The 21,853-nt window shown below is 44.5% G+C and overlaps 1 protein-coding gene across 4 annotated transcripts in view; it reads right to left on the minus strand.

The window, feature by feature from the left end:
• Nucleotides 1–478: 478 nt before the first annotated feature.
• Nucleotides 479–21,853, minus strand: part of DGUOK (deoxyguanosine kinase) — a 55,488-nt gene continuing 34,113 nt past the window's right edge. For all 4 annotated transcript variants that reach the window (XM_056125491.1, XM_056125494.1, XM_056125492.1 and 1 more), the window contains 4 exons: nucleotides 10,113–10,260; nucleotides 3,817–3,932; nucleotides 2,257–2,356; nucleotides 479–1,592 (listed from right to left, as the gene is read on the minus strand). In XM_056125491.1, coding sequence (XP_055981466.1) covers nucleotides 1,566–1,592; nucleotides 2,257–2,356; nucleotides 3,817–3,932; nucleotides 10,113–10,260 — 391 coding nt within the window. In that variant the 3' untranslated portion in view covers nucleotides 479–1,565. The remainder of the gene's footprint in view (nucleotides 1,593–2,256; nucleotides 2,357–3,816; nucleotides 3,933–10,112; nucleotides 10,261–21,853) is intronic.

A 21,853-nucleotide genomic window follows, 5' to 3' on the forward strand; every position in this document is an offset into this window, starting at 1 on the left:
TTCCCTTTTAGGCACTGTGGTTTGCAATACTGCTACTGAAAGGGTATCAGCATATCACTTCAGTTATTGTCCAGAGTGATCATTTCCAATTATCATCGTCACAGTGACCCTCTGTCTTAACTGCCCTCCTCTCCTTCCCCTGCCTTTTCTGCTGTGCGTTCTTGGGTCATTAGGATATATTCCCAGGAGAGGTACTGCTAGGTGTATAGAAGCTCAATTTCTAGTTTTTTGAGGAATAACCTCAAAAATAATAATATTGTTTTCCAGAAAAAAGGCACCAATCGGCATTCCCAACAACACTGGATATGAGTCCCTTTCTCCCCACATGCATGCCAGCACTGGTTGTTCTTTCTGACCTATGTGTGCCAGTTTTTGTTGCATGAGATGCATCTCCCTGATAATTAGTGATTCAGAGCAGTTTTTCACCTTCTGGCCATTCCATTTATATTTCTTCTTTAAGGAAGTTTCTGTTCATCTCTTCTCCCCACTTTTTGATGGCGTTGTATGTTCTTTTTTTTTTTTTTTTTTTGGTAAAGTTCTTCCAGTGCCTTATACATCTTGGATATTAATCGCTATCAAATGAGTGTTGGGTAAATAATTTTTCCCATTCAGTGGACTGTTTTTGTATTCTGGACATTGTTTCCTTTGAAGTGCAGAGGCTTTTTATTTTATTTTTTTTATGAATTACCATGAGAACAGTTATAAAGCTTTTGGGCGGTCACACAATGATCAATCACCCATCCCTTCACCAGTGCACATTTTCCACTACCAATATCACAATACTATGCTGTTTTAATTACGACCATTTTGTAATACAATTTGAAGTTATGGAAAGCAATGCACCCCACCTTCCTTTTTCTTAGGACTGCTTTAGCTATTCAGGAAGACACTTTATACTTTAAATGGGTGAGGTGCTTTGTCCATGAGTTATGTCTCAATTTAAAACTTTTTTGTCTTAAAGCTAATAATATGCTGTGCTTTAATTTCCAAACATCACACTGACTTATCACTAAGGGAAACACAGCTCTCTCAGGATATTTAGCCTTGAACTCATTCAATTCCTTGCGTGCCTGCACAACTGTCAAGGGCTGCATGGGTGAATTCTGGATCTGGTGAATCAGAGGCCTGCAGACTTCTTGCAACAAGCACTGCAATTCTATATAAGCGTATATTTTTCTCATAAGCCTATGGTCCTGCATCACTTAATGACAAAAATATGTTGTGAGAAATGTGTCAGTAGGCAATTGCATTCTTGTGTGGACGTCACGGAGTAGCAGTTCTTCTCCACACAACATTTCTTCATTTCTCTCACAAATACTTCAGCACAGCATCTCAGGAGAGAGGCTGCATCACCCAGGACTTACTTGGTCTTCTAGAACAATGGCAGCGAACACCACTGGTGCTGTCAACATGGCAGGCTGGGGAGGCCGGGGGTGGGGGTGGGGAGATGTGGAATATGAGCGGGAACCTGGGAGCACTGGCTGGAGGGTTGCTGACTCTGGCGGTGTCTGGTGCTACAATACTGTATGTACAAAATTCAAAAAAATTTAAATCCCAGAATATGACTATAGATTTTTTACAAAGGTGTTTACCTGAGGGAAAGAGAAAAAAAAAATTAAAGTTCACATTTTCAGTGGGCTATACAAAAGTCCATCTATGACATATCTGTAGCCAAGCCCAGGAGATATTAGGAAGGGCACAAAGAGAAAAAGATGATCTACCCAGGGTCACACTGAGGGTAAAGACAGAGCTGGGAGAAAAATCGAGAAGTTGCATTTTCTAGTTCTAGAATACCTTAGAGGAGAAATTTTTCTAGTAAAGAAACAGAGTCAGGGAGGTATTTTCATCAGCCCAGCATGTAAAGGAAGAGTCAGGGAGCAAACTCTGGCCAATGATAAGAGACCCCTAGACCCCACGAGCCGGCATGGAGAGCCGAGTCTGCTACAGTAGGGAAGGAATGCTGGGCGCTCTCGTGGCTGAGGTGCTGGATCAACATGACAGGGGTAGAACAGAGATACCGACACTACTGTGAATCTTAGGACCTAACTGAAATTGACTGGAAATCACCATTAGCCTGAAATACTTCAGAGATCGGGGGATTGTATTAGTAACTTGTGCAAAATTCCACACACCCACAAGCTCCATGGGAAGAGAGGCACAAAATGTGAGACCCATGACACTGAAACTTGATGCCAAGATTCAAAGCCCAATGAAGGAAAGCCCCCGGAAGGCGGGTGGGTGCTCAGTACCCCCTACCTTTGCCAGAAGTTCCTCTTGTTTGGTTCCGACTTCAGAAAAGTCATCATTGACATCCAGCACCAGCACTGGAATGTTGAGCAGAGTATCAAAGTGGAGCCTAAAAGAAGCACCGACATTTATGGGATATGTAAAATGACTGAAAGCTGAGCCTACTTTGAGACTTGTTTGTGAAGTCTTATTAGTTCAGAGAACAGAACTACACTCACATGGCTTCTCAACAAAATTTAGTAATATGAAGCTGTAGAAATTTAATAACAACAACAACAACAATAATAATAATAATAATAAAAAAAATGGGTGGTGGTGAGACAGTACTGTGGGTAGGGTGCTGGCTTTGCATGTGGCCAGCCACACGTAGTGCTCAATCCCCAGCACTGCACATGGTCCCCCAAGCACCACCAGGAGTAATCCCTGAGTACAGAGCCAGAAGTAAGCCCTGAGAACTGCCACATGTGGCTGACTGATGCACCCTTCCTACCTCCCCCCCTGAAAAAGAACTAAGGACCATAGTACAGGGAAGTAAAGCTCATGCTTCGCATGAATCTGACCCTGATTCAATCTCTGGTATGACCTGGTCCCTGAGCAGTTATCAGAGACAGCTCTAGAGGTACCCAACCACTGCCAGCATCTCTGGGGTGACCCAGTAATTCCCGTTGGGCCCAAAGAGCTTTAGGCCTTAGCACTGAATCACAGGGCCCTTTGGCCTGAGAATTACAGAAGCTAAAATAAATATGAAAAAACTGTAAAGAAAAACTTTATGAAATCTGATAAAAGACAAACTCTGTTCTAAAGAAATTAAAAATAGTTTTTTAAAAAACAAACCAGATTTAAAGTTGGCAGGAATGGGGCCAGAACGACAGGATAGTGGGTAGCATGTTTGCTGTGCACCTGGCTGACCAGGAGTAAACCCTGAGTACTGTCAAGTGTGTGCCCCTCCCCACCAAAATAAAGGTGGTAGGAATAGAGGATGAAATTTATTTATTTTTTTTAAGTTAGGGATGGAGAGTTTGGGCCACACCCAGCAATGCTCAGAGACTACTCCTGACCCTGTACTCTGGGGTCGCTCTCTCTTGGTGGGGACCCAGATAACCGGAGTTGGTCACATGCAAGGCAAGTGCCTTAGCTTCCTGCAATAACTTTCTGGCCCTGAAAATTTCTTTTTTAATTGTAAGGCTAATACTTAAGGTCTGAGCCCCATTTTAAGTAGATAACTGAGCAAGTCTAAGGGAGAAAAGGCAGAAACTAAGAATGTCAATTTAGCAAAATGCACAATTTCTCTACAATCTTCAACTCTTCAGTCTGAATCAACTAGATGACCATCATCAATCATAAAATTCAATCAAGTAGAACAACAACAAAAAAGCTGGAGAAATGGGACCTTATAAAAAGTCTCTTGGAATATTCAGGTTACACCCACTATTAAATTTGAGTTGAATAGTGGCCTAAAATTTCCAACCTCTTCTAGTACATTCAAGACCATCTTACAGGCTGCATGTCCATCTGTGTTCCAACAACTGGCAGGAGGGAGGCAGGACTCGGCGTCTGCTCAACACTTACTTGGTTGTCTTATGGACAAGCCAGGCCTCATGCTGCTCATGAAGCTGCTCGAGATACGCCAGCTCAATTCCCTTCTCCTCCTGCCTGGCTCTCTGGTGCAGTCGCTTCAAACAAACCTGAAAAACAACCCCAGGACCGTTACCGTGATTCTCCCAGCATCATCTCCTAGAGCTCTTGGACCCGCTCCTGAGGTCTCTCCTGAACTCTGGGGTGAACTTGCACGTGGAATTGCTTTCTGCCTGTTTTCTTGCTCAACGTGGATCCAGGAAAACAAGACCTGCTCCAGGAACCTGTCATGACTTTTCTCTTTCCTTCTCCCAACTATAGCTGGGAGGTCTCTCAAGTTGCTTGGCTTTTTTCCCACTTAGTTCTCTCCTCCTGCCCTCTCCCTTCTGCCCTCGACAGGTCCTCATTTCCTCCCACCTGGTCCACGAGAGAAGCCCTCCGCCTCCTGGAGGCAGTGAAGAACAGGGAAAACCACCTTAAAAAGGACCTTAAAAACCACCGAAGTCCAGGATCAAATTCCTGTCTTCACCATGGTGCAGTGGTGCAATCTCTGTGGGCTTCCATTTCCTCATTCCCCTCTCACCACACACGTAGCTGTGCGGATCCACTCAGGGAAGGAGCTGTGCGGATCCACTCAGGGAAGGCTTGTCGGGTTCCTGGCAGAGCTTCCATTGGTGCCCCTCAGCCCACCCTTCGGTATCCTTTAGAAAGATGGCATGCCTCTCCTTGCTAAATACCTCCCAGTCTCTTTCCTACCTACAGGTATCACCAAGCCCCCTCCTTTCAGGGAAGTCTGGGCAGCATCCTATTTACATATGGAGATAAGGAACTAGAAACAGCTCTTTCCTATTATGCCAATCATGCACTCTGGAACAAAATGCAAAAATCTTGCAGAGGTCAAAAGTGAAACAAAGAATTTTTAAAAGTGAGATTTGTTGAGTAACTCTCCTCCCTTCACTTTTCTGTAAAGCTAGAGTGATCTTATTCTACTTTCTATCAGGTGATAGAAAAGTAGAACACAGCAGCTCACAGCATGTCTGTGCTGGAGCTTGAAGCTTGACCTCACTCCTGTGTCTTCTTCATCTTCATCTCCGTGGTAACTCCCCTGGACTCTTAGCTTTAGCAAGGCATGACTTGACCTCCTACAGGCAAGATAACTTCCTTCATACCTCAAAACTTCTGCTCCAAATATTTATATTCTGCCTGAGTAGCATTTCTTCCTCTGCCTGCCTAGCAAAATTTTTGCTATTCAGTGTCATGTGTCCTTGAAGAACAGATGAATTAACCCCCTGAATAACCCCTAGATAAACCCAATGATGAATCCCTCTTTCAAACACTTTATTTCCAAATGTAAACATCATTTCCAAATATAACACAACATTTCCAAACACAGTTTTTGTTTTCCCATCACAGCCTACCTGGACTCCAAGGAAATGAAAACATATTTCTTTTATAGGCTCATGCCCAACTTTTCAAACTGATTCACACAGATGACTCTTAACACATATTCCATCTCGTCTTTCCCTTTCCCATTGACCCCTGAATCTGTTCAATGTCCCACACTTAAAGTCTTTGTCCTCAGAACTTTCCAATGTAGTAAGAGAATAACTAAAATGAATGTGTGAAATAACCGAGTGCTCAACTATGAATTCTATTTCTCTTCCCCATGTGGTGCTCCATGCACCATCTGTGCCAGAGATCCAACCTAGGCTTCCCACATGCAAAACACATGCTCCAACCCTCCCTAGTCCTGAGGTTTGAATCCTAAGTACACTTCAGCTAACAGAGGGAATGACTTGAGCTTGGGGAGTCCAAGACGGGTTCTTGAAAAAGGTAGCACCAACCCCCACTACTCCCTGCCCACCCCTGCCCCATTCCTTCAGTACGAATGAGCTCTCTGCGTCTGGTGCGATTCCAGGTCTGTGCACACACAGGCCACCAGAGGAGTTTCTACTTGCTCAGGAAACAGAGGGAGGAGGGAAATACGGGGTGCTCCATCTCACCAGGCAAAGGAACCCCAGAGAACAAGGCAAAATCCTTGCACAGGAGCAGTCTTGTGGAGTTGAGGGTCAACAACCCTCAAAGCTTTCATTTTTGACCTTAACAAACATCCTATTCTAATCTTCCTTTTCTATTCTCATTCCTTCTGAATGTCTGCAAAAATATTTTGAGGGGGAGGGCAACCCCTGTGGTACTCAGGGTTTACTCCTGGCTCTGTGCTCAAGGATCACTCTTGGTGTGTGTGTGTTGGGGCCCGAGGGTGGGATCAGGGGGTTGAGGAATCTTGTGTGGTTCTGGGCACCTAACCCAGCTCGGCCACGCGCAAGGCAAGTGTCCTACCCGCTGTGCTCTCTCAGGCCTTGTGTACAACTCTTTTTCTTTGCTTCTACATTTGTTCCACGATCCCACCTGTACTGATGACGACTTCGGAATACTTCCCCTTCTCCCTCTCTCTCCAACACAGCAGCTTTAAACACTCCTGACTTTGAGCTCCCTGGCTCTCTACACCACAGATACAACCAACTTTAGTAGTTTTTTGTGTACTCAGTTATCTTTTTTACCCCCGACCTGTTTTTCTTAAGCAAACACATCAAAGTTCCACCACACACTCTTGTTTTTCTTTGCTTAACAAAATGTCTTAGGACAACTTTGTTGTTCTTTTTAATGGTGTCAGAGTTTTCCAGTGCAAGGAGGGAATGTAGTATGTTCATCTAGTCGCTAATGATGATTTCTTGTGCTGATTCCAACCATTTGCTTTTACAAACAATGCTGCCTTGCACATGAGCCAATCTGCCCATGTGGGGGCATATTTAAAGAGTAAATTTTAAGGCTCATGACTAACAGGTCAAAAGGTATGTGGATTTACTAGTACAGGCCGCCGGACTGCTTCCTTAGAGATTAGCTAATTTACATTCCTGCTACAAAGGTAGCTTCAGGATTTCTAAACTTAGCAAAACTATCTAATTTTCCTCTCTGAAGGAAAATATTATCAGAATTAATGGAAATGCATACTTTTAAATGTGGCTTTATGTTTTCAATTACACATAAGAACAGGGCAATTATTTTTATTAAGGCTATAATTATTCATTCATTGCTTGCAGGCAAATATTGATACTAAAGTCTCTCCTCTTAAAATAGGTCAACATTCCCCCTTTTAACTGTTAATTCATTTATAAGAGCAAACTTTCCCCTCCATAGATCTAGATTAACTCCTATTTTGAGCATCTGGCCGCATTCTTGTTGCACGGCTAGGGTTACAATAATTTTCTTTTTTTGTTTTTTGGGCCACACCCAGTAATGCTCAGGGGTTACTCTTGGCTCTGCATTCAGGAATTACTCCTGGCAGTGCTTGGAGAACTTCATACAGGACGCTGGGGATCGAATCCGGGTGAGCCACATGCCAGGCAAGCACCTACCCTCTATGCTATCTCCCCAGTCCTAGTTACCACAAATTCTTAAACACTGAAAGCCATCCTTTGTGAACAGTGATACAGTCTGAGTGCTCTGCATCTCAGCCCATGCAGGAGGACACACCTGAATGTGAGCAGGAGGGACTACAAGTGCCAATCTGCCCCTTCGCCTCTCCCCCGAAGAGGAGCTGCTGCTGGGGCTGTGGGGTCGGAGGCCGGGCCTGCGCTGAGGCTGCTAAGGCATGGGCCCAGGCTGTGTCTCAGGGCTGTCCCAGATGCCTCGTTTCGGGGGGTTTCCTACCCACTCTCCTCATTCTCTGGCAGTGTCCGTGGGCCTGATGCTGAGAGGTACACATCAGCTGCGCCCACGCCTCCCAGCCCCATGGGCCGGAGGAAGCACAAAGACACCCAAGCATTTTTCTTCTCATTTAAAAAAATAAATAAATAAATAAAATAAAGTGGGGCTCGAACCCGGGGTTGGCTATGTGTGGGGCAAACAAATTACCTGCTGCGCTACTGCTCTGGCCCCTTCATGCTGCTTCTTAAACATGTCAGGGAGTCACATAAGTGAATGTGAGAACTGTTGAGAGTCTTTGTTTGCTTTTTGGGTCACACCGGGCAATGCTCAGTGGTTACCCCTGGCTCTGCACTCAGGAATTACTCCGGTCGGTGCTGGGTATGTGTGTGTGGGGGAACCACATGGGATGCCAGAGATCTAACCCAGGTCAGTCACATGCAAAGCAAACACCCTACCTCCAGCTCCCAGTGTTAAGAGTCTTAGGATTGTGTCATAAAATAAATTTCATTATGATTTATTATCAGTTAAAAAAAAAAGTGCAAGCTTACTTGAACGGAGTCTCTAATAGCACTAACCAGGGCCTGCACACAGGAGTCAGGGCTGACCTCGGGGAGGACAGCAGCATTCCTAGGTCCCCTGGCTCTCATGTCCCCTAGGTGAAACATTACCCAAGTCCCCATTTGTTCACAGAATGAGCAAGCCACATCTTAAACCGAGGCAATCCTTCAGTTCCCCTCAGACTAACTCAGTTGAAAGACCTCTTATCAATCATCCTGTGAGCCTGATTATTTCCCTTTTTGTTTCTGTTTGGGGGTTCTCACCCGGCAATGCTCAGGGCTTGCTCCTGGCTCTGCATAAAGAAATCACTCCTGGCAGTGCTCAAGGACCACAATGGATACCGGGGGTTGAACCCAGGTCAGACGTGTGCCAGGCAAGTGCCTTACCCGCTGTACCATTGCTCTGGCTCCAAGCCACACCATCATCTTCACTACCACCAGCACTGTCCTCGTTTTCTCAACCCAGTGCCCAGGTCCCAGAAACAAAGTCGCTGCCAGGAGAGGGCCGAGCACGCCGTTTGGCTCCAGGAACAGCTCTGCCCGTTTCCTAAAGCCGAGCTTGTCTTCATGGCCCTGAACCAAGTGTGTGAAGTTCTGCTTCTTTGAGCAAAGGTTCCTCCCCTTTCTCGATTCTTCTCCTAAAGCTCAGCTTCTCAACCTGCTGCTTCTTCAGTCATCCCGAGACTCCTCTCTTCCCCCTGGAAACCTCTGTCACCTCTTTCTACTCCAGCCACAGTCTTGACTGGGTCCACCAGCACGTGTCCTTTGCTCTGGCCGTGAGCCTTCCTGGGGCCAGGGCTTTCCTCTCACCCCAACCCAATGCTAGGTTACTTCGAGCCATCCTCTCTGGCTGGGGTCTTTCCCCAGCCACTGACATTCATCCCCATCCCGACTGTCTAGTCATTGTTCACCTTAAACTTCATGCACCCAGTGTCGGCCTCATTCTTTTCAGAGGCAATAGTGCCTCTCCTATCTCACTCCCCGTCCCCGCACCCCCATCCCCATGTGCCAGGCTGTGTCTACATTCTCAGTCAGAGAGTCATGGAGAGCAAATTCTGTCATCCATCCTGCCTGGTCAGAAGCATCCTCAAGGTTCAAAGAGGGCTCAAGGGAACTGCAGAGACGGCACAAAGGGCTGAGCATATGCTTTGCATGTGGCAGGCCCGGGCTCAATCCACAGCTCCACATGGTCCTCTGAGCACCGCCGGGAGCCACCCTCAGGCCTAGATAGAGCCAGGAGAAGCCCCTGAGTACTGCCGGGTGTGGCTCCTATAGCCAAACCAAACTAATGCACAGTCCACAGAATGGACTATAAATTAGGTTGGCATCAGAACAGGATGAGGAAATCTTCCTCCTTCTCCTCCTCCCCACATTCTGCTGGCCCAGTTGGAGGAAAGGAAGAGTTGGGGGGGAGCCAACTGTAGAGGGGTCAATGCACAAACCCTGGAGGATAAAAAAAAACATGTTTTTCTGACAACAGAACTAAGGTTACCAAGGGAGGGGAAGGGAAAGGGCAGGGAGCAAGGATGAGGCAGGCAATGCTGACATTATTATATATATTTAAAAAAAGTAATAAACAAAACAACCACCTTAACTATTTTTTAAAATTTATTTTAGTTTTTTTTTTTCTTTTTGGGTCACACTGGTGATGTACAGGGGTTACTCCTGACTCTGCAACTCAGGATTTACTCCTGGCAGTGCTCGGGGGACCATATGGGATACGGGGAATCAAACCTGGGTCGGCTGCATGCAAGGCAAACGCCCTAACCGCTGTGCTATTGCTCTAGCCCACCTCAACTATTTTTAAAGTCCAATTTGCTCTCTGCTGCTGTTACTTCAAGAGACACTTGCCCCAGTTTCGGCTGCAGAGCGTAGGTGGGAGAGGGTACTCTGTGCTGGTGCGGGCGTGCGCTCACTGACCGTCCCCCAGGCTCTGACTAATGCCCACCACATTAAGTTCAAGCACCAGAAAACCAGGAGTCAGCTCACAGAGCCCTGGCCTACGGCTTTAGGTTTTCACATTACCTGGGGAGTAGCCCGGAGGTAGATGAAGCCATGAAGTTGTAGCTGGCTGGCAAACTGCTGCAAGAGAAAGGAGTGCCAGTCCTGGTAGATGTGCCACTCGATGTCACTGAGGGAGCCATTTTCAAAAAGGCTCTTTGCAAAGATATACCTGATTGGAAATGGAAGGGGATGGGAGAGGAGAGAAAAATGGGAAATGGAATCAAAGGCAGAGGAGAGAGCGGTGCAGAAAATCAATAACTAACTTGTTCCATGTCTGTTCAAGCCACTTAACCTTTCCAGCACTTCATTAATCTTTAAGAAATGTGAATTCTTAAACTGCAACTCTCCCCCTTCTCAACTCTGAAGTGGGAGCTAGTACCAACACTTTAGAAGCCCGGACTACATCTCTCCAGATGAATCAACCCACTGGAAGAAAAAGGAAGCTGGAAGAGAAGATCATTGATTACTGGGAGCCAGTCAGGATACACAACAAAGGGCGGATAAAAACTCAAATCCTGAGGTTTTCTTACTCTTGTAACAATAGGCTGCCAAATAAACAACCTGATGTTGGGTACTAGCCCAGTTCAAATAAGTTCTGAGGGCTTCTCAATCTCCAGGCTGCTGACCCATCCTTCGGTTCAGCTGAGATGGGGAGCAGAAACTCTATTCAGTGGTGTCAGGTATGCACCAAAAAAATGTGTTTCCTGCTAACTGTAGTATTACCAGGAAAGCACATTCTTCTCCCAAGCATACATGAGTCCCTATTTGCTTATTTTTTTCTGCTGCTGAACAACTAATCCAGATACAAGAAAGCAAAAATCAAAAAACCAAACTAGCTTTACCCCATGCTTACTTCCAGAACTAAAAGAGCAGCCAGCAAAAAGGAAATTGGTGCAACCTTAGAGTCACTGCTTCAGAATTCTTTACTCTGCTTTAAAACCTCGGGCATCTTAATACAAAACACAATTACATTCTAAACAATAAACTCCAGGTTTCTAAGGTAACGCAACTGGCCACTTGTGGAAAAATGAAAATTGGAATCCTTGTTTATAAGTGACTCTGGCAAGTATATACCACAAGGCTGCAAGAGCTGTGCTGAAGAACAGATTTCAGAGTGACTCTGTCTGCTACTAGCTTCAAAATTCACCAGCTGCATCATCATGGGCAAGCTAAACTCTATCGGCTGGTTTCTTCCACTTTAGAAAGATGCGACATGACGCAGAGAGCTATTGTGATGATGGTATATGACACTAGCAAAGTGTTTAGAGGACTGACTGGCACAAAGCATTCAAGACTTCTTAGTTGCTATTATAATTACTCTTTGCGGGGCAACGAAGAAACTCATTTGAGAGCTTCAGCCCAAATTAGTCGAAGAAGCCAACATGGCCAGTCTGGAATGGTCTGACAATAGGTCACCTGTAACAAGCAAGAGGTGACTTTTTTTTTTCTTTTTGGGTCGATGTGACGCTATACTACCTGACGATGTGATGCACAGGAGTTACTCCTGGCTCTGCACTCAGCAGTTATTCCTGGCGGTGCTCAGGGGACTATATGGGATGCTGGGAATCAAACCCGGGTTGGCTGCGTGCAAGGCAGGCAAATGCCCTACCAGCTGTACTATTTCTCCAGCCCCAAGAGGTGACTTGTGGCTCAATTTCTGAACAATGTTTTCAGCTTCTTGACAGATAATTTTTAAGAGCTTTAAGTTAAAATCTTAAAAAAGAAAGGAAGAAAGAAATTACACATCTGTTGATAAGATCTATGAAAGGATTTCTTGTCTTTATTTTTTTTTATTTTGGGGGGCCACATCTGGCAGTGCTCAGGCCTTAAACCTGGCTCTGCACTCAGGGATCATTTCATGACCTTACTCATGGCTTGAAGGGACCATATGAGGTGCCGGGAATCGAACCAGGGTTGGCCATGGTAAGGCAAACACCCTATATAGTGCATTCTTTTTTTTTTTAAATTTTTTTCTTTTCTTTTTTTTTTTTTTGGCCACACCCAGCAATGCTCAGGGGTTATTCCTGGCCTTGCATTCAGAGATCATTCAAAGCAGTGCTTGGGGTAGCATATGGGATGCCAGGGATGGAACCCAGATCAGCCAGAACTTGGACTGGCCGTGTGCAAGGCAAACGCCCTACCCCGCTATACTACTGCTCTGGCTCGCCTTTGTTGAGGATGGGCACTTCTTTTACTTCTTCAAATCTAGCGGTTGGCGCTGATCATGCAGGGAAGGAGCCACTGCAGCTGAAGGAGAGTGGGAGAGAAGGAGCATCTCACAGGTGTAGATGGCAGGGTTCTGGCTCTAACCCGCCCTGCTGTTTCTTCTAACTCCAGCAGAAGAGATTTAGATTTCTTCTTCTCTTTCATCTACTCTCCCGAACAACCCATGTTCTTCTTCTGAAGCAGACAGCAAATGTAACTGGCCTGGGAATCCCCTCTGAGAAGAGGGTGCCAGAAAGGTAAGACTGGGTCTGCTTTGCACACTGTTGCAGCCTGACCCAGCCTGGTGCCCTAACACAGGAGGCATTAAATGTATTTGTCCTCAGAGGATAAATGGATACATTTTTGTAAGAATGAAAGGATCTGATTACCATCAGCTTTAAAATGTACAATGGGAAACGTACACTGGTGAAGAGGTGGGCATTGGAACACTGCATGACTGAAACCCAATCATGAACAATCATGTAACTGTGTATCTCATGGTGATTCAATTTAAAAAATAAATAAAAAGAGTAATGATCTTTCTGTCTAAAAAAAAAATGTGATCTCAGAAGAAATATTTAGGATATTATGGGTGTCTACAGTGCAGTCAATTAACCTTTTCCCTTGGGATGTCCAGCTTCTAGGCCAGAGAAAGGGCTCAGTGGGCTGGGCACATGCTCGGCATGCAGGAACCCAGTTTTTGTATTTTTTAAAATTCTTTAAAAAATTTTTTTATTGAATCACCATAAGATAGTTACAAAGCTTTCATGTCTGAGTTTCAGTCATACAATAATTGAACACCCATCCCTCCACCAGTGCATGTTTTCCACCACCAATATCCCCAGTATCCCTGCCCCTCCCCCATCCTTACCCTCCCCTGCCTCTATGGCAGACAATTTTTCCCGTACTCTCTAATTTTGGGCATTATGCTTTGCAATATCGATACTGAGAGGCTATCACGTTTGGTCCTTAATCTACTTTCAGCACACATTTCCCATTCCGAATGATCCCTCCAACCATCATTGACTTAGTGATCCCTTCTCTATTCCAGCTGCCTTCTCCCCCAGCTCATGAGACAGCCTTCCAACTATAGAGTACTATTTCTGGCCCTTGTGTCTACTGTCCTTGGGTGTCAGTCTCATGTTATGTTGTTTTATACTCCACAAATAAGTGCAGTCCTCCTATGTCTGTCTCTCTCTTTCTGACTCGTTTCACTTAGCATGATACTCTCCATGTCCATCTACTTATAAGCAAATTTCATGGCTTTATCTCTCCTAACAGCTGCATAGTCTTCCATTGTGTAGATGTACCAAAGTTTCTTTAACCAGTCATCTGTTCTCGGGCACTTGGTTTGTTTCCAGATTCTGGCTATCGTGAACAGTGCTGCAATGGACATACAGGTGCAGATGTCATTTCTACTGTGCTTTTTTTTACAACCTCCGGATATATCCCAAGAATTGGTATTACGGGGTCATATGGAAGCTCAATTTCTAGTTTTTTTAGGAATGCCCATATTGGAGCCCAGGTTTAATCGCCAGCACCACCCGGTTCCTAAACACCACGAGATGTGTCCTCTAAGCAAACAAAAACAAAAATACAAACCAAAAAAGGATTGATAGCTTCTAATGAAAGCATATCTGGGTTGGAGAAGTAGTACTGGAATAAAGACATTTTCCCTGCATGTGGCCAAGCCTGGTTCAAGCCTCAGTACCACACATGGTGCCCTGAGCATTGCCAGGACTGATCCCTGAGCACAGAGCCAGGAGTAAGCTCCGAGCACAGCCAGGTGTGACCCAACTATCTCCTGCCTCCATCAAAATAGAAAGCATTTCTATTGGTAAGCTGTTTCATTTTTGTTTAAGAGGATGGAAATTAAAAGATCAACAGTAAGTATGTTTCTAAGCACCCAGGTGGTTATATATACATAAACCATCATTCTAGTCTAAGAGCCAAAGTTCGGGAAAGGAGAGAGGAAAAAGTGTAGTGTGTGTGCAACACTTGTAAAAGAACCAAAATGTGCAGCTCAAGCATTTGTAATTCACAAATTTAATTTTGGTAAAAAGTAGACTCTACCCCCAGGACACAAAGACATATGCACATCATAACTCATTGGAGCACTCAGTACAATAACTACAATAAGGAATCAACCTAGGTGTCTAATGATGGGTAAGTGGATCAAGAAGGCGTGATATATATACACATGGAATACTACGCAGCTGCAAGGAAAGGTGATATCATGCAATTCTCTGCAACACAGATGGAACTGGAAAATACCATGTTAAATGACGCCAGAAGAAGGACAAACACAGGATGATCTCACTTATATGTGGTATAGATAATAGCTGGTTGAGGGAATGCAATGTTTGGAAGGGGGGGGTTGCCTGGATCACCCTTAGATCCAGAATATAGGGAGGAGAAGGCAGAAGAAGAAAGAAATTGAAGGGGAAGAGAGACAGATGGGAAACAATGGGGAGCAGGGGTCAAGGGGACCCGAGTACGTTGGTGGTGGAAAGGAGTTAAATACCTAAGTCACAGAGTCAACAACACTGAAAAGAAGAGACCCAAACTCAACAACCAAACTTAAAAAGGTTCCTGCCAAAGTGGCCGCCTGGGGATGGGGGTGGGTGAGAGGTTGTTGCTAGCACATGGTATGTCTAAAACCCAATTATGGACCCATTCTACCACAGCCACTGCCATGTCAACTCATCCTCTGGCTCTGATCTTCAGAGGCATGAACTAAATCCCCAAGGAGTTACAAACTAAGCAGCTGAAATTCATGGACACACTGGTCCCCCTGGTTGGAAACGCTGGAGTGCCCTTGGAAAGGCAGTAGGCTGAGTCCCCTTCCTGCTAGAGCCCCGGCAGCTGCACCCACACCCCACTGCTGCCGCCATACCAACGGTCCAACTCGACTTCTTCGCTAAGGATCTTTGTAGACTCATCCAAGTTCTACAGATCCCAAAGCTTCTAGAATTCAAACTCCACACTACTGAAATTCCAGCAGGAACACACCTTATCAGATGAGAAAGTAACATAGAAGACAACTAAACTCAACAAACAAAAACAATGAACAGCTTAGTAAATTCTCACACAAAGACTTAACAACCTTGTGGTGAGATGTAACAATTTTACAACTTTTCTTTTGCTGAAGTATTTTTGATAATTCCTTCAGCCACTTGGATGTAACAAGCAACAGAAAACAAACTATCCTGTGCCTGCTTAGTGGGTAAGCTTGGGGTGTGGCTGGGAAAATGGGGACAATGGCAGAGCGGTGATCACTCAAGCAGTGGGATTGGTAACAGAGCATCCAAAGCCCATAACAAATGTTTTAGAAACAACTTTGTGAATGATGGAGCTTAAATAAAGTTAAAAAATAAAAAACAAATTCAGTTCACTGAAGTATAAAACCACCGTGTTGATGAAAGGAGGCAAAGCAAGAAAGTCAGACAAGACCTATCACATCTCAACAGTCGCCACTGCAGGGAGGAAAGGAGAGTCACTCCAAAATACAGAGAGAGCCTACAGAATGGGAAAGGATATTCACCAAATACACATCCGATAAGGGGTTGAGATCAAGGATATACAAGGTACTGGTTGAACTCCACAAGAAGAAATCACCCAACCCCATCAAAAAATGGGGCGAGGAAATGAACAGAAACTTTCGCAAAGAAGAAATCCGAATGGCAAAAAGGCACATGAGAAAATGCTCTACATCACTAATCATCAGAGAGATGCAGATCAAAACCACAATGAGATATCATTTCACACCACAGAGACTGGCCCATATCCACAAGAACAAAAGCAACCGGTGCTGGCGCGGATATGGCGAGAAAGGGACCCTCCTTCACTGCTGGTGGGAATGCCGGCTGGTCCAACCCTTTTGGAAAACAGTATGGACGATTCTCAAAAAATTAGAATTTGATCTGCCATTTGACCCAGCTATAGCACTCCTGGGAATATATCCCAGAGAGGCAAAAAGGTATAGTCGAAGTGACATCTGCAATTGTTTGTTTATTGCAGCACTCTTTACAATAGCCAGAATCTGGAAAAAACCTGAGTGCCCAAGAGCAGATGACTGGTTAAAGAAACTTTGGTACATTTACACAATGGAGTACTATGTAGCTGTTAGAAAAGACGAAGTCATGAAATTTACATACAAGTGGTACTACATGGAAAATATCATGTTAAGCGAAATGAGCCAGAAAGAGCGGGATAGACACAGAAAGATTGCATTCATCTGGGGAACATAAAGCAACAAAACGGGAGACTAACACCCAGGAATGGCTGAGATTAGTACCAGGAATTTTGCTCTATGAATGGAAGGCCAGCCACACGTGCTAGGTGAAAAGGAAGCTCAGACAGAGAAGAGAGCATCAAATAAAGGGTGTTGTGAGGACCCTCCCAGGGTGGGAGAAGCATGCTAAAAGTAGTCTATAGACCAAACATGATTGTCACTTAATGCCTCTCTTGCAAAACACAGTACCCAAAAGAAGAGAGAGAGAACAAGGGGTAATACCCTGCCACAGAGGCAGGATGGGACGGGGTGGGATGGGAGGGGGGATGCTGGGACCTGTGGTGATGGATGACGGGCACTGGTGGAGGGATGGGCACTTGATCATGGTATAACTGAAACCCAAGCACAAAATTTGCAAGTCTGTAACTGTACCTCATGGTGTTTCACTAATAAAAAAAGAAAAAAAAAAATAAAAGAAAGAAAAAAAAAGGGGGGGGGGAGGAAGGATTCCAGTCTACTTTTCCCCCCTCTTTGTTACCTTGATGCTCTACTGCTCAGAGGTGATCATATGTTTGCCTGTGTTTTCCCCTTTTATCTCATTTTGTTTCTGTAAATCCTTATGATATTATAAGATATTCCCAAACTTAAAAAAAAAAAAAGAAAGTAGAGTCACAGGGTCAAGTCTGTCATGGCAACCTCTTGCCTCCCATCCCACCCTACAACCATGTACATAACCAAAACTCCATGATGAAGAATGGTTTGGTGGGGAGTGAGGCACACTTGAGAGACTATGTATATTCTTAAGGGGGTCATTCTGATGATTTGAGCAGATCAAATAAGGTGCCAAGTCAAGACGGCCAGACCAGGTACAGAGATTAAAGACCCTGCACACAAGCTGTACAGTAGAATCCCTGTGAAAGAATATGGTCAAATCAGAATTCTAAGCTTAACGCTCATTGTAGAAAACCTATGATTACCTTTTTATTGTTGTGTTCACTTTAAATTAATTCAGGGCTTCTACCAAAGCCATCTCTGTTTCAGGTGCATGAAAATGAACTTTCTACAAGAGAGAAGTATGGTTTTGTGTTCAGTCGAGTTCTTTTTGAGAGTTTAACAGAGATTATTGCCAATAAGATGTGAAGTTTGGAGTTGCTTTTTGGGGGCTGTCAAGTAAGTATTAGATAAGAATGAATGTTGCTAAGTGAAATGAGTCAGAAAGAGAGGGACAGACATAGACATGCACTCACTTGTGAAATATAAAATAACACAGTATGAGAATAACACCCAAGGACAGTAGAGACAAGGGTCAGGAAGATTGCTCCATGGTTGGAAGCCTGCCTCAGAGCTGGGGGAGAAGGGAGCTGGGATAGAGAAGGGACCACTAAGTTAATGATGGCTGAAGAATTGTTGGGGATGGGAGATGTGTGCTGAAAGTAGATAAAGGACCAAACATGATGGTCCCTCAGTATCTATTGCAACCCATAATGCCCAAAAGTAAAGAGCAATGGGGCTGGAGCAATAGCACAGCAGATACGGCATTTGCCTTGCATGCGGCTGACCCAGGTTCGATTCCCAGCATCTCATATGGTCCCCTGAGCACCGCCAGGGATAATTTCTGAATTAATGTGACCTAATTTGTTTTTCAATTTGTACAGTCTAATTTATATTATCCATAAGCAAACACACTGCTATTCAATTTTTCATTGCATTAAATAAACTATGAAACTTTGAAAAAAAACCTATTTGTGGGGCTGAAGTGATAGTACAACAGCGGGTAGAGCATTTGCCAATCTAGGTTCGATCTCTGGCATCCCATATGGTCCCCCAAGCACTGCCAGGACTAATTCCTGAGCATAGTTGGGTGCGACCCAAAAAGAAAATAAAAAAAGAAAAAACCCAATTGTATTATCATTACTGTTCTGGTTTTGGGACCACACACCAAACTATATAATATATTATATATATAATAACTATATACTATATTATTGTTATTATTACTTGTTCAGGGTTTACTCCTGGTTCTGTGCACAGAAATCACTCCTACTGGGGTTTGGGGAATCACTACCAGGAGTGCTGTGGATCAAATTCAAGCTGGCTGCCTGCAAGGCAAGTGCCCTACTCATTGTACTATCACTCCAATCATGGGGCTTTAATAAAATTCTATTAAAAACTAAAATAAATAAATAAATAAATAAAGTAGGTTCTTTTGGTGATATAGAGAAGTGTCACCTAAGGAGTTTGCTTTATATATTTTGCTTGATTTTTAGTTTTTTTTTTTTTTTAAATCACATATTCCAAAACAAAAGGTCACTTCCCTCCCCTCCCCCCCTTCTAGGAGTAAGAAGTACAACAAACTTGTCTAATTTGGAATCAGATGGATAACCAATTTTGTGTCTTCAGAAGCAAATGGAAGAGCTTGAGTAACAGTAGAGTGTACAGGGTATTTGCCTTGCATGCAGCCAACCCAGGTTCAATTCTCAGCATCCCATATGGTCTCCTAGCACCACCAGGGGTCACCCCTGGGAATTTCTGGGTTTGGCCCCCAAACAAACAAACAAACAAGATGGAAGTAAACAGAGAATGAAAACACATCATTTTCCACTTTGACAACTCAAACGAGCTTCAGACAAATGATAATGTTTCAACCTTCTCATGCTGAGACAAGTCCTTCAGTTTTCATCTAATAAAACCTCAGTAGTGTCTAGCCCAAGGCACCTTTATTCTGTCTCCAAATGACTTGAACACAAGTCCCAGCCCAGTCTCGCAGCTGAGCCAGGCACTGTGCAGTCTGGATGCACGAACTCTTCTGGCACAGATCAGTTCACTGCCCACGCAAGTGGGCAGCTCCTCTGAAAGTGCTCACTTCTCACTGCCTCAGGTGATGAAGGTGATGTGCTACCCTTGGCCTGACAAAGACACTGGATGTCTATTGTAGACCCTGGGCAGCAACAAGCCCTGCCACAAACAAGGGGTCAAAGGGGGCGGGATTTTAAACAGAAACTAATTTCATGGAAGTGTAATTCCTAATTAGAAAACCTTTCTTGAACAACAACTGTATAAGCTCACAAAATAAATAAGTGAGCAGCAGCAGCATGGTCTCTCTCTCCTGCCACGTGGGTTTGGCAGCCTCCCCACCTCGGCCTGCAGCTGCCATGCCAGCAGATGCATGAAGGGGGAATAGGGCCGCTGGGCCGGTTGGTGATCAGTTGCTTTTATTCCCTCCTCTCCACAAGCCAGTTTCAGTCTCACTGAGCGCCCCGGCTGAGTCTCACACTGCCCCTCATTCCTGGCTCCTCCTGTCCCCCCCTGCTGGTCTCTCCCAGCTCCGTCTGGCTGTCTGGCAGCCTTTCTTGTGCCCAACCTCCAAGCATTGGGGGTAGCAACTACCCACAGGTGAGGTAGCACAATCAACATATGTAAATCTCTTCCTTCCGGGGAAGCTCTTCTAAGACAATGATCTCCTACAGCCAGGATATTTGCTCAAGGGGGTGTTTTTATCTAAGGGCATACTTCTCCTTTCCTTTACAGTCCATAAACAATCATCTTAGACTTCTTAATAATTGATCATTTGGTATGGACACAGTTACTGAATGTTACCTGCCCACACGGCAGAGTCTGGCAAACTCCCCATGGTGTACCCAATATGCCAAATACCAGTAACAATGATGGGTCTCATTCTCCTAACTCTGAAAGAGCCTTGAACATGGCACTTTTTAAAATCTCAGGGCTAGGATGAAGGAGACAGACGTTACCGGGGCCTGCTCGAGGCAATCGATGAACAACAGGATGATTGTGATTGTGAACAGTAAGAGATACATAAAGCTTATAGGGTGGCTCTCTTGGGGACAACTCACTATAGATCCCAGTCTACAGTGCTCAGGCCAGATAGTTCTTTCCTAACCCTAGCAGGGTCCTAGTCAAGTTTTTTCTCTTTGGATCATGATAGTATTTGTCCATGATCATGCTCTTAACTTATAGTTAAGGATTATGGTGCTTGGCCTGGCCCTTTTCGATGCCAGAGTAGCTCACGGCTTGCCCTTGGGTTCATCCAGTCCCTTCATCAGGACCCTGCTTTTGGGGTGCTAGGAATTAAGGGCAACTGAGGCTTAAATTGAGAAAACAGATACCCAGGAGTGAATATTATTCTGAGTCAAATGACTCCCAAGTTATAAAAGCATAGTATTAGCTGGCTTCCAGTGACTACACAAAAAAGACATTGCTCTAAAGTAAACTATGCAGAAGGACATAAGGGAAGGAGAAAAGTGATATTTGACTTACAAATACAAATCCAGAGATTTCTGGGGAATGACTGCTTAGGGGAAATAGGTGGTTAACCGGTTGGGGAAGAGAGCACAGAGAAGTTAAGACAAACACAGAGGAATGGGAGTGCCAAAGGAGCACTGTGAATGGTGTAATCCAATAAACCTAAACTCCCTGTGGCCAGGGAGAAAGGACAAGCCAATGTTATTTATCCTACAAACAAAAAAAGTATATCATTTTAGGGACCCCAAACTGAATTCTGTTCTCGTTCTTTTTCAAGGTGATAACCAACAACTGATTCATTTCTTTTACTAGGAAATACACTGCTGAGCTGCACTGTCTTCTCTGTCTGTGCCTGTTAGCATGCGGTGGTTGTAACAGAAAGCTATCAGCCTGCCTCTGTGCCAGAAAAGATTAAGAAAACATAATCAGCAGCAATTTGAGAATTAAATATGTTGCTTCTGAAAGGCACAGTGGTCTTTCCTTGACACATGTGATAATTTTGTGGATTTTCAGTTCTGAGCAAAATCTGTCTGGTATATCTATACACGCCACTTTTTTTTTTTTTGGTATAGAAGTCTATTTCTTTTTTTATTGCCTCGAGATACATAATTACAACGCTATTCATGACTGGGTTTCAGTCATGCAATGTTCTAACACCCATCCCTTCACCGGTGTTACCTTTCCTGCCACTGACGTCCCCAGCGCGCTCTCTCTCAATGTTCTTTTTTTTTTTTGCTTTTTGGGTCACACCTGGCGATGCACAGGGGTTACTCCTGGCTCTGCACCCAGGAATTACCCATGGAGGTGCTCAGGGGACCATATGGGATGCTGGAAATCGAACCCGGGTCGTCCGCGTGCAAGGCAAGCACTCTACCCGCTGTGCAATCGCTCCAGCCCTTCTCAATGTTATTTCTAAAAAATCATCATGCATATATCACTGTACTTCCTTTCAGCACTCAGTTCTTAACCAGAGTGACCATTTCCAATTATCACTGTGTATATACAGACCATTTTTCAAGGCCCAGTTTTCAATAACCCGGGAAGTACAGGGTCTGAGCAA

This window comes from Sorex fumeus, unplaced genomic scaffold (genome assembly GCF_029834395.1).
Source record: "Sorex fumeus unplaced genomic scaffold, SorFum_2.1 ptg000006l, whole genome shotgun sequence".
NCBI classification, from domain to species: Eukaryota; Metazoa; Chordata; class Mammalia; order Eulipotyphla; family Soricidae; genus Sorex; species Sorex fumeus.